Here is a 17743-nt window from a genome sequence, read left to right on the forward strand (position 1 = left end):
TCGAGTGTGGTTTGTACTTTTATGCTGATGACTCCGATGCGAGCTGGCGAGATGATCTCACCATCGTTGTCCAGACTTTGCCAAGACGCCGGGATCGTGGCTTTCGCGACTCCGACGCGTTCCTTCTCTCACGACAACAACAATGTGCATCGCAATGCCGCACCATGAAGAGGAAGCGACCGAGCAGAACAGCTCAGCGCGCAAACAAAAAGCAAAAGCTCCTCGCACAATTAACGGAGCGACCTTCGCATGCACTTCTCGAACAGTATTATCCTCAAGTTGTAACTCTGCGCCAGTATCTCGCGTCGCGGTTGCCGAAGAAGCGACGAAGGAAACTGCAGCATTACGGACGAGATGCCACTGCAAAGGATGATAGTCCACTACTTGATCTGCTCGATACCACTCTTGTTGGATCCTTCAAGCATGTTCAGGTGGACGACAGCAGCTTCGTTGATGATGACATTTCACTATTCACACAGCAGATTTCAGAGAATGGCACTGCTCCGTCTTTGACTCCAGGCAAGTTGAAGCAGCCTGAGGTAAGCAGGGTTGTCATTTCGTATCATCAATCGCTCATTCCAAAATCGTTCTCTTAATGATACTGATCCACTACAGATTGTCGACTATGCGATATGGAAGCTGTTTCGCAAGCAAGCAAGTAACCTGCGGCTGCAGCATCTTCTTTGCCAGAACTATCAGCGATACCTCAGTGTGAATGACAGTGGTCCAGGTCCCGAGATAGTTCCCGGAATTCCTGGCGTGTATTCGAATGGACCTCACGAGAATGTCGACACTTTAAGAAGCCACCCTTGGACAGCAGTCCCAGATGTGCTGGGTCGCGGGGCTGAACGCATCGTGGCGGATATGCTGATGGAATGCGGTCTTTTCGCACCGATCGGAGATGCAAGTAACTTCGTGCAGATCTCTGGCGTGCCGATGAGCGACCTCCCAGTACTCGCGAACAGTTCGAAAAGCACCACATCCGTGAGTGAGGTTCAGTATGGAGTACCTTCAAACGAGCCAAGGCCGCAACGTAGCAAGCGCAAACTGACTGAGATACGCTTCCTGCGCCACCGTATGCTATATGCGCAGCCGATGCTCAATGCCAAAGGCTACGCGCGTTTCGGGCTGCATCAGACACACGCCTTCAATCGCTTTTCTGATATCCAGGACAGAAGCCAGACGCACCATTTGATGAAGTACATCTTCCCACTGCAATTCGGACTGCACAACGTTCTCACATCAGACGTGGATCACAAGGAGACCGCTTATGCGTTCAAGGACTACACCATTCGCGAGAAGGAAATTGCTAGACTGCATCGCGCTCGACAGCAGAAACGGCCAGCCGGGAACGAGATTGGGCAGGCTCGGCGTCCAGCATTACCAAAGCGACTACGAGGAGCGGCAGAAGTACTAGTGGCACGAATTCGGAAACGACATATGAAGTGCGCCTATTCGGCTCTGTTGGAACACTACTGCCCAAGACACAATACACCAGCTCAGGGCCAGCAAAACTCGCTGGACCGTGCCTGTAGCCTCGCCGAAGTGTCCTCCTTCTGCCGTGCAGCGGTTATGAGGGTATTTCGAAAGGATCTATGGGGCACGGGTGAGGCCAGTTCGAGCAATGTGAAGGTTCTCCTTTCCAACGTCGACACCTTTGTCCGCCTACGCAGGTATGAGACCTTGAGCCTACATGATGTAGTGCAGAAGATGTCTCTGGATGTCGACTGGCTCCAACCACAGAACCAGGACCGGGGAGCGCGCCTCAGCGCTACCGATTTTGCCAAAAGGAAGGAGTTGATGTCCGAGATATTGTACTATCTCTTCGACTCATTTCTCATTCCACTGATCCGGGGCCATTTCCACGTCACCGAGTCCAACGGTCAGCGTAATCAGCTCTTCTATTTCAGACAGGACGTGTGGAAAGCACTGTGTGAGCCTGCCATGGAGTCTTTGAGAGTCGACATGCTCGAGCAGTGCAAGAATGGATACGACAGCACTTCGACTAGACAACTTGGCGTCAGCCATGTGCGTCTCGTGCCAAAAGAGAGCGGCATGCGTCCGATTATCAACCTGCGACGACGGATACAGAAGATGCAACATGGCCGATTGGTACTAGGCAGAAGCATCAACAGCCTACTGACACCAACCTTTAGCATATTGAACTATGAGAAAGCTCGAGGCCGGCACAATCTTGGCTCTGCGCTTTTCTCTGTCGACGACATCTTCCCGCGACTACAGAGATATCGTCAGTCATTGCAAGATAAAGGCTTACTCGGCGAGGCACTTTACTTTGCGAAGGTCGATGTGCAAGGTTGCTTTGACAGTATCCCTCAAGATCGCTTGATGGAACTAGCCAGGCTAATCATAAACGACAACGAGTACCAGATCTCCAGGTATTCGAGAGCGAAGCTTCTTGGATCACACAATAAAGAGACGCCTGGCTTTGGGACGAAACCATCGTGGAAGTTCTTGACCAAAGCAGGATCAGCTGACAGACCGTTTGACTTTCGAGACGAGGTCAAAGACGACATAATAGAAGGCCGACGACGAGCAGTGTACATCAATGGACTCGCACCAAAGCGCGAAAGCCGACAAGCCGTCCTTGCATTGCTCCAGGAACACGTCCAGTCCAACTTGATACAGATCGGTAAACGGTTATACCGACAAAAGAAAGGCATACCGCAAGGCTCAATCATCTCCAGTCTGCTGTGCAGCTACTTCTATGCTGATATGGAGCGTGAAGTGCTTGCTTTTCTTGACGATGGCAAGAGCATCTTACTTCGCTTGATAGATGACTTTCTGGTCATCAGCACAGATCGGGAGGTAGCAGAGCAATTCATGCACACAATGCATGCTGGTGTCGCAGAGTATGGTGCGCACGTAAGGCTGGACAAGAGTCGTGCAAATTTTGATCTCGAAATCAATGGCAGCGCCATTCCGAAGACGACTGCAATCGAGTTCCCGTACTGTGGAAATGCAATCGATACGCGGACCCTCGACCTCACCAAGGACCGCGAGAGGCGGAAGAAGACAAGTAGGTTCACTTACCTTCATGCAGGTCCTTTGCTAACATTGTATGCAGATATCGCTGACTCCGTTGCTGTCGAGTACACCAAGCTACCAGGTCAGACGTTCTATCGCAAGCTCTTGAAGTACGCCTCCACGTTCTGCTTCAGATGACACGACTGACAAGCTCCCAGTGCATTGAAGCTGCAGATGCGAGCAATGCTACTTTCAACCTCATACAACTCACCCTGCACTGTACTGACGAACCTCTACCATATCTTCGTTGAAGTTGCCCAGAAAAGCTATCATTACATCCGATCGCTTCCACATGGCAAGCAACCGCCCGGCAAGCTTACGATCAGTATGTGCGCTAAATGTCTGCCATCGAATGACATGCTGATTCGAATACAGGAGCCATTGACGACATGGTCAAGCTCGCTTGTGTTCTCATGAAACATCGGAGGCGGACGAGCAAAGACGTCATACCATATGAGTGCTGCATTACAGGAGCACAGGCGCGATGGTGAGTGCAACTTCTCAGACACGCTGCAGCCATCACCTACGACCTGCGTTTGGGGACTTCTCCCACGTGGAACGTGTGTGAATCCAACTGACATTGCTGCTCATAGGCTCGCCTGCACGTCATTCGTCATGGTGTTTGGTCGCCGCCAGACCAAGCATCAAATGCTGCTTGCTTGGTTAAAGGTTCAGCTGGGATCGCCTGCTCTACGAGCCCAGGCACATTTATTGCAGCCTGTTGTCGTCAAGTATGGTTCTGTCTAGCGATTGGCATGTCGACGAGATGAGACTTCTGTGCTGTTGTCTCCTTCGGCAAAGGAGTAGAATTGGCTGGGACGAGCTGTATAGGAGATCAGCGGAGCATTTTTGCCGCCAAGGCAGATCTTGGTAGGCGCCTGCCTTGGTTCATGCGGGTGTGGTGACACTTGATGAATGGCAGGCATCATCGCACAGGCGGCTCCAGGGTGCTGTGGTGCAAGCTCGCACAACATGTCCCTCGCGGCACGCCCTGATTTGTGTCTGCGTTTCCAGAGCGGAGATTGGCTGCAGTGAAGATGAAACCGGTGGCTGACCGGCTGAATCAGAGCAGCGCATTGACAAGCACGCCCGCGGCCAAGCGCAGGAGCTCTGTCTGCATGTACTGCTGCAGGTCGACGATAGCTTTGCAGGAACCTGTACTTCGTATGCCCACTTATCAGAGGCATTGTACTTGATGATGGTAGGCGCCATCGTCGATGGCTTGCCGCGCTGAACGGCTTGTCCCAGCGGATGAGGCAGAGCAGGATTGATGAGACGATTGCATTTGTTAGACGCCTTCTCTATTCCACTCTTGCGCAACACCTTCATCACCGACTTCCCATTCGGCGCAAAATCGGCACGGGAGTGGTGCGGGCACTCGATCGCATCTGTCGCTTCTGCAGCCTTCACTCGCCTGTGCCTCAACAATCGGTGGGAGAAGCTTCATCATTATTGCCGCAAGCGGACGGCGGAGGCTTTCCCGGTTTTTTCGGTCGATACGGATACGGCCAACGAGGCTGGTCAATGACGCCGCCGCCGTGCACCGCTACAATCGCATTGTCTGCGCGAGACCTCCGCCGACAACAGCACCACCGCCCATCTGCACCGACAATTCTCCACGCGGCGGGCAAGTCATCCCAGCATCGAACGGAATCTCGACTCGCGTCAAAGTCGCCGGGTGAGAGATCGTCGGCTCCGCGCCTGGTTTTGCGCGTCGTCATTGGCCCAAATCGCAATTGCGAGTCCCACTCGACCAGGATCGCTTCTCCTGCTGGTCAGGAACAACCATGGCCGCTGCTGCCATTGTTGCTGAGCCTCCCTGGCCCGTCCCTACAGCAGCAATCATAAACAATATTCGCCAACGAAATCACCACCGCCACCCTTCCGCGCCGCACCACGACACTCCGCTGTCCGCTGCCGGCTTCGACGTCGACGATAATTATTATTCCTCCCACCACCACGACTGGGCCTACGATCAGGATCACGATGCTTTTCGCGCCGTAATCCCATCTGAGACCAAAGTGCAACGCCGAACCCTTCGAAATAACAGTCACCGCAATTCTCTACGCACACCACCGCGCCGGTCGTCGCATGGGAGTGGAGTGGGAATAGCGCTGCCCAGGAGCGTCGCGGTGCCGAAAGGCAGGGTTCATCGGAGTGTCAGCCTGCCAGGTGTGGGTGATAAGACCATGGCCAGCATCACAGTAGAAAGCATCGCCGAGGAAAGCGTGCCAAGTTCTCCGCCGGAACTGAGTTATTCGAAGTCGTCGAAGAGTAGTTCTTCCCTCACTTCAGATGACGAACTATGTGTTAGTGGTCAAGAGGGCGGTCTGTCCAAGCACGGGCACTTTGAAGAAGTGGTGCTGGAAGAAGAAGGTGGCAGTGATGACAGGGAGGACAGCAATCTCCCGCCGGATTCCAGACCAACACTGCGCCGCCCACCTCCCAAATCCCTGACCACGGGCGCGGTAGCACGCAGACGCAGTGGAACAGGAACAAGCCCACCTCCGCGGCCATTGACGAATGGCGTCCGACAAGCCAGATATCCATCTCTGCAAGGCGCTGTGAGTGGTGCCTTGCGAGATCAGAGCCTCAACCTACCTCACGGGCGGAGCATGCAACGCGCTGTCTCTAGTCCAACTTTGACGCACATGCACCATCAAGCTCAGCGCTTCCCTTCGCGCTCGCCCAGTCCGAACAAACCGTACGCGCAGAATGGTCAATGCAGCTCACCGCAAACCATAGCCGGCTCGACACCGAAGGCATCCTACGAGTCTCAAGGTTCGGCCTCGCGGCGACCATCGTGGCAGCCGAGCAGAAAGAGCACGAAGGAGCTCGAGGCAGAATACAACGACGAGGACGAAGACGTCCCCGAGGACGCCATTTTGGAGAACGTGCCTATATCACCACTGCCAGGTCACTACACGGTACCGCTCTCGCCGAACCCATTGCCAAGCGGCCACCGATCTACGACACCTAGTCCGAATCGAAGACCAGGGCCACACGCGAATATGCACTCTGCAAACATACCCAAGGGCGCAAAACGTCCCAATGGGATGCCTCGATCGCCGAAGTACCCACACCGCCCCAAGATACCGCACGCGAATACCGTGGCAGCCATTCCGATGGATCCGCGAAGCCGACAATTTAGAAGCAAGTCGTGGACGGAGGATCTGAACTACGAAGCTCGGGAGCTGTCGCAGAAGCTGGAAGAATATGCTGAGCGTCTGTCGCAAGAAAAGAGGAGCGCATCAAATTCAGGGACAAACAGCGCCGCGAGCAGCCCACCACGATCGAGCTGGTCGAAGCCAGCGGGAACGGGATCGAGCCTCCCCAGCGTTCCAAGTGGACTGCCCCCTTTGCAGAAAGGAAACATCATGATTGACCCCTTACCCATCAGCAAGGAGAAGGAGGCCGTTCTCAGCAGAACACGGCCGTCATGGTTGCCTCCTAAGGATCCGCAAGAAGAGAAGAAACATCTGAAGGAATTTCAACAGATGATGGCCAGAGCTGCAGAGGCAGAGAAAAAGCGCGCCTTGAAAGAGCAAAGTAATCGCGAAGGCAAAGAAGAGATGCAAGGCAGTATTGCACGAATATGGGAGCAACACGTCCTGCCTAACTGGGACGCGGTGGTCAAAGAACCACGAACTAGAGAACTCTGGTGGAGAGGCGTCACACCAAGCGCGAGAGGAGAGGTCTGGTCCAAGGCCATTGGGAACGAGCTCGAGCTCTCGAGTGCTTCCTTTGAGGCTGCTCTTGCGAGAGCACACGCGCTCGAAGCGAAGATTGCGGATATGAATGAAGAAGAAAAGGCCGATTCGAAAGAGGCTGCCTGGATGGACGCTATCGCCCGAGACGTGCCCAACACGTTCCCGGAACTCAAGGTGTACCAAGATTCACGTGGGACTCTGTATCAGAGTCTGTCCGATGTCCTGAAAGCGTATACGATGTACCGCAGCGATGTGGGCTACGTGTACGGAACGCACCTCGTGGCCGGCATCGTGTGTCTGCAACTCCCGGCCGCGGAAGCATTCGTGCTACTGGCCAATATGCTCAACCGACCTCTTCCACTGGCTTTCCTGGTCCACGATCAGCCGGCCATGGGAAGAGCCTACGAGCTCACACTGCAAACGCTCAAATATAAATACGCTCGCCTCCACGACCACCTCACTTCACCACAATTGGACATCAGACCGGAAGAATATCTCGACCCTATGTATCGCTGTCTCTTCGCCTACAATCTCTCCGCCGAGCACGTATCCCGCATCTGGGATATCTTTGTTTTCGAAGGTGATCGGGCGCTGGTTCGTGCCGCGGTCGCCGTTCTGGCGCAGCTGGAGAGCAAGCTTTATGGATCGAGAGAGGAAGTGTTGCAGCAAATTGGGTGGATGAACCTGGAAAGATGGCCTGTCGCGGCTGGAGATGGCTTTATCGAAGCTATGCGCGAGGCTGGAAAAGTTGATCGGAGGGGAAGCGCTTAGAGAGCTGCTAGTACTGATGCAAGAGACGGGAAGCGAATTCGAAGCGGAAAGAATCGCTATGGGAGTTTTGTATGGAGACGAAGGCATCGCAATCTGATGAAAGCGAATCTCCGGCCTCCGGGCGCTCTATCTGACGAGGATGAAGCTGCCCGTTGCGATCCCGGAGCATCTTCTCTTCTGGCGGAAGGTAATACGCATTTCCGGTCCCCCGGAATCTCGCGCCCTCCCGTGGTCAGCGCTTCTGCGAGTAGAAAGAGCTTCTGCGAGTAGAAAGAGCTTCGAGCTCGCAGGGCCTGGTCCCGATGACGGGAGGAGTGCGGGACAAAGTTCTTCCTCTGTTTCTTCCCTATGGGAGGGATTTTGGAACATGTGGTAACTTCGCACTTGCCCACATTGACATAATCGACGACTTATGTCTGCTTTTTTGCTTTGTTGGAGAGAGAGAATGAAGTTGGATCCCCTTTCGAGGATATCTTCCTTCCGCGCGAAGACAGAGAGCGTGGAGAGGCTAATACACATCATCCACTGCATGCAGAGCGAGAACGGAGAGCAGCAAGATGCCACTCTCATGCTGTCCGGGTCGGAATTATCGCATCGAGCGCGCGCATCCATGAGTTTCAAGTCTGCTGACTGCTTGGATCGCATTCGACTTGGCTATATCTGGTCTTTCTTTGGTTTGGGATGTCTCTTTGGAGAGCTGGTACATTCACATTTATTTCATCATTCGCACTACTCATCACGGAGACGGAAATTATGGAATTCACGGCCTATGTTGAACTTTTTCGGGGAGGATTGTCGATGGCGGACAGAGAGAACGAGTATTGTTTAGTTTGTAAGAAGATTGAAGGTGGTGAGGTGGGAGGACGGGAGGAGAGGAAGCAGCATGAGAGCATTACTACCTGAGATGAGAGGCTGAGGATCGAGGAGAGAGAAGTACATACGTATTGTATAGAAAGGAACATTCGACGAAGAAGTTGATTAATTCACATTTCTGGTAATTTGAGGCAAGCTGATGGATTTGAGCGCAGCTGTATTCATTACATCTCTGCTCAGCGGCTAAACCCCGGCTTTCTTCCAACTCATTGCGGCACAGTGCAAGCTCATAGCTCACCACGGATACAATCGAACATCACTACGACTACCCGTCACAGCTACCAGATTCGAGAAGAAACAATCACAGCCTGGATGGAAGTAGGCCATGACTCCAATCAATTCGACATCGCACCACCACGAAAGACAAGAAGTAACGGACCCAGACAACCACCTTACCACAAATTCACAACATACATCAGATCCGAATCAACCCCAATTGCACACCCTCTCCCTCCTCCTCGAAGGTCCTGGCGAAACTCCTCAGCATCGAACTCATTGGTCTCTCACCCTTCATCCTAATACTTCGTCCCCTCCAAACCATTCCACACTCGGCACTATCCTTCAAGTCTTACCCATCTCTCTAGATCCTCTATTCTATATCCAGGATATACGATATGATGTACCGATATTACCTAAAGGATGCGAGGGGTCGATACCTTTGAATAGCAATTTGAATTCGGAGGAAGTTAGGAGGGTTATTGAGATTGTGGAACGGGAGGCTGCGCCGAGGGATGGAGTGGAGAGGTGTCAGGATTGGATTTTGAGGGTTGTGATTGGGTTGGAGAGTGAGGAGTTGGTGGATGGGGGAGTGGCGGAGAGGGTTGCGGGGTGGGTTGGGAGGTCTGCGGGGGAGGTGAGGGAGGGGGTGAGGGGGTGCGGGTGGGAGTGGGTTGAGGGAGATGGAGAAGGGAGGTGATTTGGAATGAATGAACGAAATTTGTTCTTGTCGGAGACAAGCGTTGTGCGGAAGGCTTAGTTGTAGAGATAGGGATAGATTGAGAAACTATTCCCCAGGCCGCCGCTTTGGATCAAGAATGAAGAACTCGACCTTATCGAATGTCCTGCCGAGCTTTGAGCAAATTCAAACTGCGATGAGCGAAGTGTGAGAGGCTTCTGGTATGCCGGCATAAGAGAAGGCGAGTGCCTTGGATTAGCTAGTAGAAAATAGGAGAGTTCCAAGCACATCTTTGTAACACGAGGAGTGTAAGTGGAAGAGGAAGAGAAGTTTTTGAAATGCCCATACTCTTATTATGCGTGTCTATACATTCTAAGTGTTGTTGTCTTTGCTTCCCAAAACTCCCCAACTCCTCGCTATGCAAAACCTCCGGGAACGCCAAGACCTAAAACGTCATCTCATTTCAACTTCACTTGGCCGCTGGAGCGGAGCCCCAAAGACGTTCCCGAATCTCCTCAAACCGAGCTCGATCTTCCGCAGTGGATTTCAGGAAGCCCTAGAGACGCGATGTCAGCATATATCTCACGCATGCAGTGCGTGGAATGAATGGCTTCAACTTACAATCTCTTTCCAAATCTGGATATACTTTTGAGCAACAATGTCGGATACAGGACCGCAAGCTGCAAGAATAGGCGAGTGCTCGACAGTCTTCTTACAGTCCAGCACCAGGCCACCGCATGACATGCGGAGAAAGTTGTCGTCGAGGAAGTCGAGCAGCGTAGAAGCCGGATTGTCCTTCTGAGGCGCATTCTTCACCATCTCGAGCCAGTCGTTGAAGGGAACAATGTTATCAATATGAAGTGCCTCTGCCAGGATCTTGGTCATATCCTTCCATGATTGGCCGACGGGGTTCTCGATGTGGTAGATGGGATATGGTGTATTGTCAGCGAGGACGAGATCGGAAAGTGCTCCTGCGATGTCGTTGACTGGAGTCCAAAAGAGGCCACCATCGAGGTCGGGGAGAGCATTGAGCGTCTGCGAGCTCTTGACCAAGAATCCGAAGTGTTCCTATTTTGACGTCAGCAGTTGTCAGGTCACGAACCAAAGGCTTTCAACTTACCATTGGGTTCCAATATCCGGATGTCTTTGAACCCGCAATCTGACCAAGGCGGACAGCCATAGTGCGGAAGTGATCGGAGTGCTTGTGAAGAGTCTCGTCAAGCATCCTCTCACATCCCCACTTGGCCTCGCCATATCCGTTTGTGAGGACAGAGTCAATATCAACTCGCTCCTCGGGAACAATCTGCTTCATTCCAGTGCCGGGCTTGTAGTTGTCAATATCGTACTGGCCCACAACTCCAATCGAAGATACCAACTGGAATCCGAACTTGAAGCTGGCTGGTCTCTTAGAGACCACATCGCATCCGAAGTCGATGAGGTTACGGAAGACCTGGAACTGAGGCTCGAAACCAGCAAGTGGACGCTTTGCGCTCATTGGCCAGGCGTTGTGAACGAGATGGGTGACAGAGCCTGTCAGCTTCTCGTACTCCTCGTCTGTAAGCCCGAACTTTGGCTTGCTGGTGTCGGTCTGGAAGACCAACAGCTTGTGTCGCAGGTTATCAGGGAAGCGGATACCTTTCTCTTTCATAGCCTTGTGCTGACGAGCATACTTCTCATTTCTGTTCTCGCGGTTGAGGCAGACTACGGTCTTGACATCCTCGAGCATAGCCAAGTGGTATGTGAGATGGCCACCGAGACTGCCACTGGCACCGGTAACGAGGACGACCTTCTCGTTCTCGGCTGGCATCTTTCCGTTTGGATCTGGAGAAGGCGCTGTGAAGCCCGCTGTGTACTTATTGACCAATTCGGTGACAGCCTGCTTGCGTGCTGGAAGGGCAGCAATCTGTTCTGCGGATCTCATCTTGACTGGGGCAGCCTCTGGCTCAGCAATCGTGGCTGGCTTGGGTGGCGTTTCCAATTCCTCGATAGCTGGAGGAGTTAACTCAGCTGGCTCGGCAGTCTCTCCACACAACATGGTCTTGAGGTCGCGGACGGTAGGGCACTCTAGGAAGAGCGACTCGTGCTGGATGTCGAGTTCGAGCTCATCACGGAGTCGGCTGACGATGACGAGCGAGAGCAGAGAATCGATACCGCTGTCGGCGAAATCGGTCTCGTCAGTAAGGTCTCCCACAGCTACCCCAGACTCCTCAGAGACGATGGACAAGGCGCTCTTGAAGACCTCGGAGTTCACGTTGGAACCATGCTTCTTCGAATCAGGTGTGCCAATAGAGGAGATTGGAGTCGTTGCGCCAGTTCCTGCATCGGAACCCGCGTCAGATGAGCCACTCGCATCATGACCAGAGTCGCTGCTGTTCTCCGACTCTGGCTCGCTTCTGATCGTAGACTGTGGACCTGCGGTAAGGCCTGATTCTCCGAGGAGCTTCTTGAGATCCTTGACAGCAGGGTACTCGTAGAAGAGCGAGTTGAAGTCGAGGTCCAGGTCCAGTTCTTCCTTGAATCGAGCGGAAATAGTCAAGCCCATCAAGCTGTCAATACCTGCATCAGCGAAGACAGTATCGTCGCCAAGATCGTTCTCAGCAATACCACTCTCCTCGGCGACAATTGTCAGAGCTTGACCAATCTTCGGGGCAGGGGCGAGCGCCGCAGGTTCCGTTCGAGCTGCAGGCTTTGCAGGTGCGGTAACCTTCGCTGAGGCTGGTGCGACCTTCTCGACTGGTGCAGCTTTTGGTGGCGCCTCCACTCCCTTTGGCTGGACGCTTCTGCTCTCATTGTTCAAGATGACTTTGAGGACACGGCGTGGCACACCCTGGATGGCGATACCTTTGAAGCTCGCAACGATCTTGTCATCTTGGTCAAAGATTGCAACATCGCCGTGCCAGAGCTTATCGTTGCCCTCGTGCATCTGGGTGTACGTGGTGTACGTCTTGTCGAAGTCGATCGGCTCGAAGATCTGGAAACCTGCCCAGCCGTGATTCATGAACACTTCCTTGTCAAGGTCGACAGCATCATTGCAGTTCATGGTGAAGCCACATGACTGCGTCAACGCATCGATGACAGCCGGGTGGGTGTGATAGTCACCACCTCTCTTGACTGTGCCAAAGCTGAGCTTGCTGGTCGCTTCGAGAGTCTTGCTATCGAGCACGACTTCATCGATTGCACGGTAATCGTCGTGAAAGCGAGCCAGTGGACGAATGGCGCGGTATACCATAGGCCTGTTGAAGCGAGCTGCCGTCTCTTTGGCAATGCCGTCGCGCAAGTTCTGCATCTTCTTCTTGATGGTGGCCTTCTCTGCTTCGAGCTTAGTCAAGAGACTGCGATCTTGGAAGCGAACCACGCATCGAGCATGCTCTTGAAGCTTTTGCCGGGCGTTGAAAGACATGAAGCGGATCTTGGCTTCGTTGTTGGCCCAATCGACATCCGCGTGAGCTTGGAGGAGCTGCTTGCTTCCTGCCGAGTTCAAGATCAGAGCCTTGGAGATATCCATGCTGCCGACATCGACCAGTCTTTCGGTCTGTTGCGGGCGGTACTTGTCCACAAGATAGGTACCAAGAGAAAGTGCAATGTCGCAGTAGACACTTGGCGTGCAGAGAGGAATGCCATCCACCTCGTGGCCTTGCACAAGTGGGCTGAGATCTTCACGAGCGATATCAGCTTCAACCACGATATGCGCCTTCTGGTCATCGCCGGTCTCCTCCACGATGTTGTGGATCGTGGTGCTCTCGAGCTTTGCCGCACGCTCTTTGATGACCAATGGAGCATCGCCCTTGCGCAGGGACCAATCATTGACATACTGGATCCAGTAATCCTTGAGATCCCAGCTGTAGGCCGGAAGTGGAAGAACCTTGTGTGAGGAAGGGAAGTCGCGATGATACTGAGACCACCTGATGTCCGCGCCAGCCATGTACAAAGTCTTCAGTGCTGCTGACATGGTTGCCCAGACATATCTGCCGCGCTGCAGCGAGGGCAAGTTGACAATCTTGGGCAGGTTAGCCTTGACCATACCGCTGACAGCTGGATGTGGCCCAATCTCGAGTGTCGTGGTGGCATCGCTAATGTAGCCCTCCGACTGAGCTTGCTCGAGAGCAGTGAGCATATTCACCGGCTCGCGGCAATGGCGAGAAAAGTATTCGGCATCGAAGCTCTCAGTCATCTTGTCGACAACGCTTCCGTCGAGCGGGCACAGAATTGGAATTCGTGCACTAGAATATGTGACTCCACGAGCCAGCTCAGTGAAGTCCCCGAGGATTGGGTCCACTTGCGAAGAGTGAAACGCATATGGCACCTTGAGCAGCGTGGACTTGAGACCAGCTGCGCTCAAGGTTTCGCTGAAAGATGCGATCTCTGCACTAGGGCCTGCAAGCACGGTCTCGACAGGCGAATTGATGCAGGCGACTTCGAACTTGGAGTCGCGGAGTGCCGCAAAGATAGTCTTGACATCGCTCTTGACGACCAGCATGGAGTGGGTGCCAACCTGGCACTTGGCCTCCAGCAGCTGCGCTCGCTTGCCAACAAGGTAAAGGGTGTCCGTGTCGGACAATACACCTGCTACGTTGAGGGCAGCGTACTCGCCAAGGGAGTGGCCGACCACTGCAGCAGGTCTGATCTCGAAAGAGGCCCAAAGCCTGGTCAAGGCGATCTGCATGCAAGTCGTGGCCAGTTGCACTGGCGTTGGGGCAAACATACCGATGTCTTGCTCAGTCGATTGGATGACGGGAAGCATGGACGGGAATCCAAGATTTTGGCCAATCTTATCGAGGCGGCGCATCTCCTTGCGGAAGACGGAGAAGTTATCGAAAAGCTCGCGGGCCATGCCAGGATACTGGGCACCGTTTCCAGTGAAAGTGAACAAGACCTTCGGAGCACTCTTGGGCCTGGTCATGCCGACTTTGTCTTCGGCTGCCTTGTCGATTTGCTGACAGAGCTCGCTGGCGTCCTTGCCGCACAGCATAACGCGGTGCTGGTGGTGGATTCTGCGTGCTGTTGTGGTGTAAGACAACTGGCTGAGCGAAACCTCCGAATTCTGCCTCAGATAGTTTCGCAAGGATTGTAGGTTGCCTTGCAGAGAACTGCCGTTCTTCCCAGAGAGAGCGATCAAGTGAAGAGTTCGAGGATCACTGTCTTCGATTTCTCCAACGAGCGGAGCATCCTCGAGCAGCAATGCGGAGTTGCCTCCTGCAGCACTGAAGTTGTTCACGAAGGTTCTTCTCGGTCCGGATCCCTTTCGCTCCCATGGGGTGGCTTTCATGGCAATATTGACGTTGCGCTTGTCGAGGTCCGTGGGGAACTTGTGGTTGATCTTGTTCTTGATACCTACGTGAGGCGGGATCATGTTCTTCTTCATCATGAGAAGCACCTTGATTAAAGCCGAAACGCCTGATACAGCTTCTCCGTGGCCGATGTTCGCTTTAGCACTTCCAAGGTACAACGCCTGATCCTCTGAACGAGGCTTCTTGACTCCATCAAGTGGTGGAGCGAACGTCTGCAGGACACTGGACATCTCGCCGGCGTCTCCGGCTTGAGTGCCAGTGCCGTGCATCTCCACGTAGCTAACATCGTATGGATCGACAGCACCTTGGTTCAGGATCTTCTGGAAGATGGCACGCTGAGCACCCACGTGTGGTCGAGTGATCGACTCACTCTCTGCGCTGTGGTTGGTGTACGCACCCAAGATAATGCCTTGGATCGGGTCTTTGTCGGCGATCGCATCATCGAGACGCTTAATGATCACAGTACCAACACCTTCACCTCGGCAGTATCCGTCGGCATCATCGTCAAACGTTTTGCAATTGCCCGTGTTGGAAAGAAAGTGCCCTCGCGAAAGTCCGGACGTGAAGTCTGGATTCGTGAGGACGTTAGTACCGCCTGCAATAGCCGTATCGATGTCTCCACGCCAAAGTGCATTGCAGGCGATATGGATACCAGCTAAACTGGAGGAGCAAGCAGTATCGACTGCATACGATGGGCCAGAAAACTTGAAACAATAGTTGATCCTTCCTGGGATGAAGGCTCGATTGCCGCCTGGGATGAAATATGTGCCTTGGCCATGTCAGCTGATGCAGTACTACGATAGAATGATGGTGGACTTACTGATGTTCTGGGCGGAGTTGGTCTCCATCCAGTCATTGCTTGTTACGCCATAGAAGACGCCAACACGATCACGTCGAGTGCTTGGTGTCGCATCGGGAACAAGGCCTGCTTGCTCAATGGCTTCGTATGCAGTCATAAGTGCAATGCGCTGGGCAGGATCGATCTCTGCTGCTTCTCGAGGGCTACACGCGTCATCAGCCTGGTTGAACGATATAAGGACGCATTGGTACCAACCTGATATTGAAAAACTTGCAGTCAAACTCCTTTGGGTTGTCCAACCAACAGCCATATGGTGTGGTGCTGGTGTTCTTGATTTTGCCTGTTGGGTCGACGTGGGTTTTGGCGTCCCAGTGAAATGCAGGCACTTCTTTGTGAACATCGAGACCTTGGTACAACAAGTTCCAGAAGGCTTCGTTGTCCTTCGCATCAGGATATCGTCCGGAGAGACCAATAATGGCAAGCTTCGGTTGCTTCGGATTCCCAGGTGCTTGCTCTGGGGTGTTCAGCTTGGGTTGTGCTGGTGCTGAAGACACTAAGTTCTTCAGGCTACTTTGCTTGAGCGCATTGTAGATCACTTGATCTGCTATCGTTGCAATGGCATTGATGTTGAAGGACTCTGCATCAGAGGCGTTAAGCCATTTCTGCACTTCGTCAATAATACCAGACCAGCTAATTGGCTGGAGCAAGATCTGCGAAATGGCCTCCTTGAGGAGGAATTCAAAGTTCTCGACACCGACAACAGTGCCTGCTGTTGACAGAACAGGCGTCTCGTTACGACGCTGAGCAGTGGTAGCGTCCAAGCCGGCCACGATCTCCTCAACATCATCCTGCGAGCAGAGATGCGGGCAGTGATAAGGAGCGAAGATCGGAATGCGCTTGATTCTGATCCCAGTGAAGTGATCAGAGCTGATGAGCTTCGCCAGAGAATTGGGCGGGCCGCTGATGGTGATGGCACTTGGTGCAACGGCGGAGACATAAGGCCTGTCAGTCAACGGCAACTTTGTCTCTTGGCAGAATTTTGACAACGCCTCGGTGGTGCTTTCAGAGGCAGCGGCGAGCATCGACCAAGTGAGACCCGTCGTGGCATCCGGCGATGGTTGAACACGATGAGCGAGGTCGGTGACGTGCATTCCAGTCTTGAATGCGGCGGATACTGCTGCCACAGCCAGTGGGATGAGGTCGAGCGTGCTTCGACTGCAGCTGACAGCTGCTGCTGCCAGAGTGCCAGTGCATAACCCCAAGACGCGGGCGTTATCTGAGCGAGGGTACTCGAGGTCTGTCTGACTGATGAAGACACCTAGTTGATACAAGCACGTGATAGCCATGTCCAAGGGGATGCATCTTGTCGATGCAGGCTTCATCAAAAGCAAGTCGTCGACACAAGTGAACCTTGGCAGGTCGTCCCGTACTTGGATGGGAAGCTCATAGATGTGGTTTCGGATGACATCGTATGCCTTGACGAGGAAGTCGTCGAGCACAGGATTTGTCCTGTATCGGAGAAGGTCCTTGAGATGTGGCTGGACCTCGTAGGTCTGGTCTCCGAAGAGGTAAAGCTTCTGTGATCCAGACATGCTGACTGTGTAGGCTGATGCTTCTAATGAACAGTCGTTGTGGGTGATGTGCGATCAGTATGATCAGTGTGGTTCGAAATATCGATGTAGGATTCTGGTGAGCTCAGCTCATCGGCGAGTATGGGCAAACAGAAAAATGGTAAGAGAGTACGAGGTACAAGACATTTGCTGATAATTCTGATCAAGGTGCACGATGCGACGTATATACTTCCTCCCCGACGGAACAACACTTCTTCGTTCTATCCCGGCCATCAACATCACCACGAAGCTGACTTGCTGCGTCCCGCGATCGATGCCGTCGACTTGCCAGAATCCCGCTCAGTCCGCTCGGAGGTTGCTTGCGTGACGCGCTATCATCTCGGACGTTGCACTGAGCAAACATGATCCAAAATTGCCACCAATCTAGTGGTCCCCTGGCGTGTCCCGGCCTGTCGCTTTGCCCAACAAGGCAGCCGGGCACTGACCGCATCTCCCTCGGGTCTTCATGCGATGTGAATACCCATATGAGATTAAAGTTCCATGTGAAGCGAACCCATGCCAACCCACGAGAAGATCATCAAGCCTCGCGTGCAGAGCATAAGCCCTTGCCGTGGAAGCTTGGCATGTGAGGATGTGTGGTGTGCTGAAGGGGGTTCGCTCGGGTTTGGCTTCGGGAATCCTTCGCAACCTCACCTCCCCACCCATATCCCGACGGCATTGCACACAATGGCTGTTTCACGAGAGTGCACTGAGAAGACCGCTTAGTCAGTGTCTACGGTGAGTGGGTGCCT

At 53.4% G+C, this 17743-nt stretch overlaps 3 protein-coding genes across 3 annotated transcripts; 2 read left to right on the forward strand and 1 right to left on the reverse strand.

The window, feature by feature from the left end:
- Positions 1 to 164: 164 nt before the first annotated feature.
- RHO25_012853 (uncharacterized protein) lies at positions 165 to 3792 on the forward strand (the record flags this gene model as incomplete). The annotated part of the gene is made up of 6 exons (XM_023604145.1): positions 165 to 539; positions 616 to 3037; positions 3086 to 3155; positions 3204 to 3370; positions 3421 to 3532; positions 3639 to 3792. 6 exons carry the CDS (start codon positions 165 to 167, stop codon positions 3790 to 3792), a joined length of 3300 nt encoding a protein of 1099 aa, XP_023449857.1.
- Positions 3793 to 4832: 1040 nt separating this feature from the next.
- RHO25_012854 (uncharacterized protein) lies at positions 4833 to 7526 on the forward strand (the record flags this gene model as incomplete). Its single annotated transcript, XM_023604146.2, has 1 exon — positions 4833 to 7526. One exon carries the CDS (start codon positions 4833 to 4835, stop codon positions 7524 to 7526), a length of 2694 nt encoding a protein of 897 aa, XP_023449858.1.
- Positions 7527 to 9763: 2237 nt separating this feature from the next.
- Positions 9764 to 16973, reverse strand: FSR1 (fusarubin cluster-polyketide synthase; the record flags this gene model as incomplete). Its single annotated transcript, XM_023604147.1, has 5 exons — positions 9764 to 9850; positions 9916 to 10362; positions 10415 to 15333; positions 15403 to 15584; positions 15637 to 16973. The coding sequence occupies 5 exons, from the start codon at positions 16971 to 16973 to the stop codon at positions 9764 to 9766; spliced, it is 6972 nt and encodes a 2323-aa protein (XP_023450228.1).
- Positions 16974 to 17743: the final 770 nt, after the last annotated feature.

This window comes from Cercospora beticola, chromosome 9, assembly GCF_033473495.1.
Source record: "Cercospora beticola chromosome 9, complete sequence".
Classification (NCBI taxonomy): Eukaryota; Fungi; Ascomycota; class Dothideomycetes; order Mycosphaerellales; family Mycosphaerellaceae; genus Cercospora; species Cercospora beticola.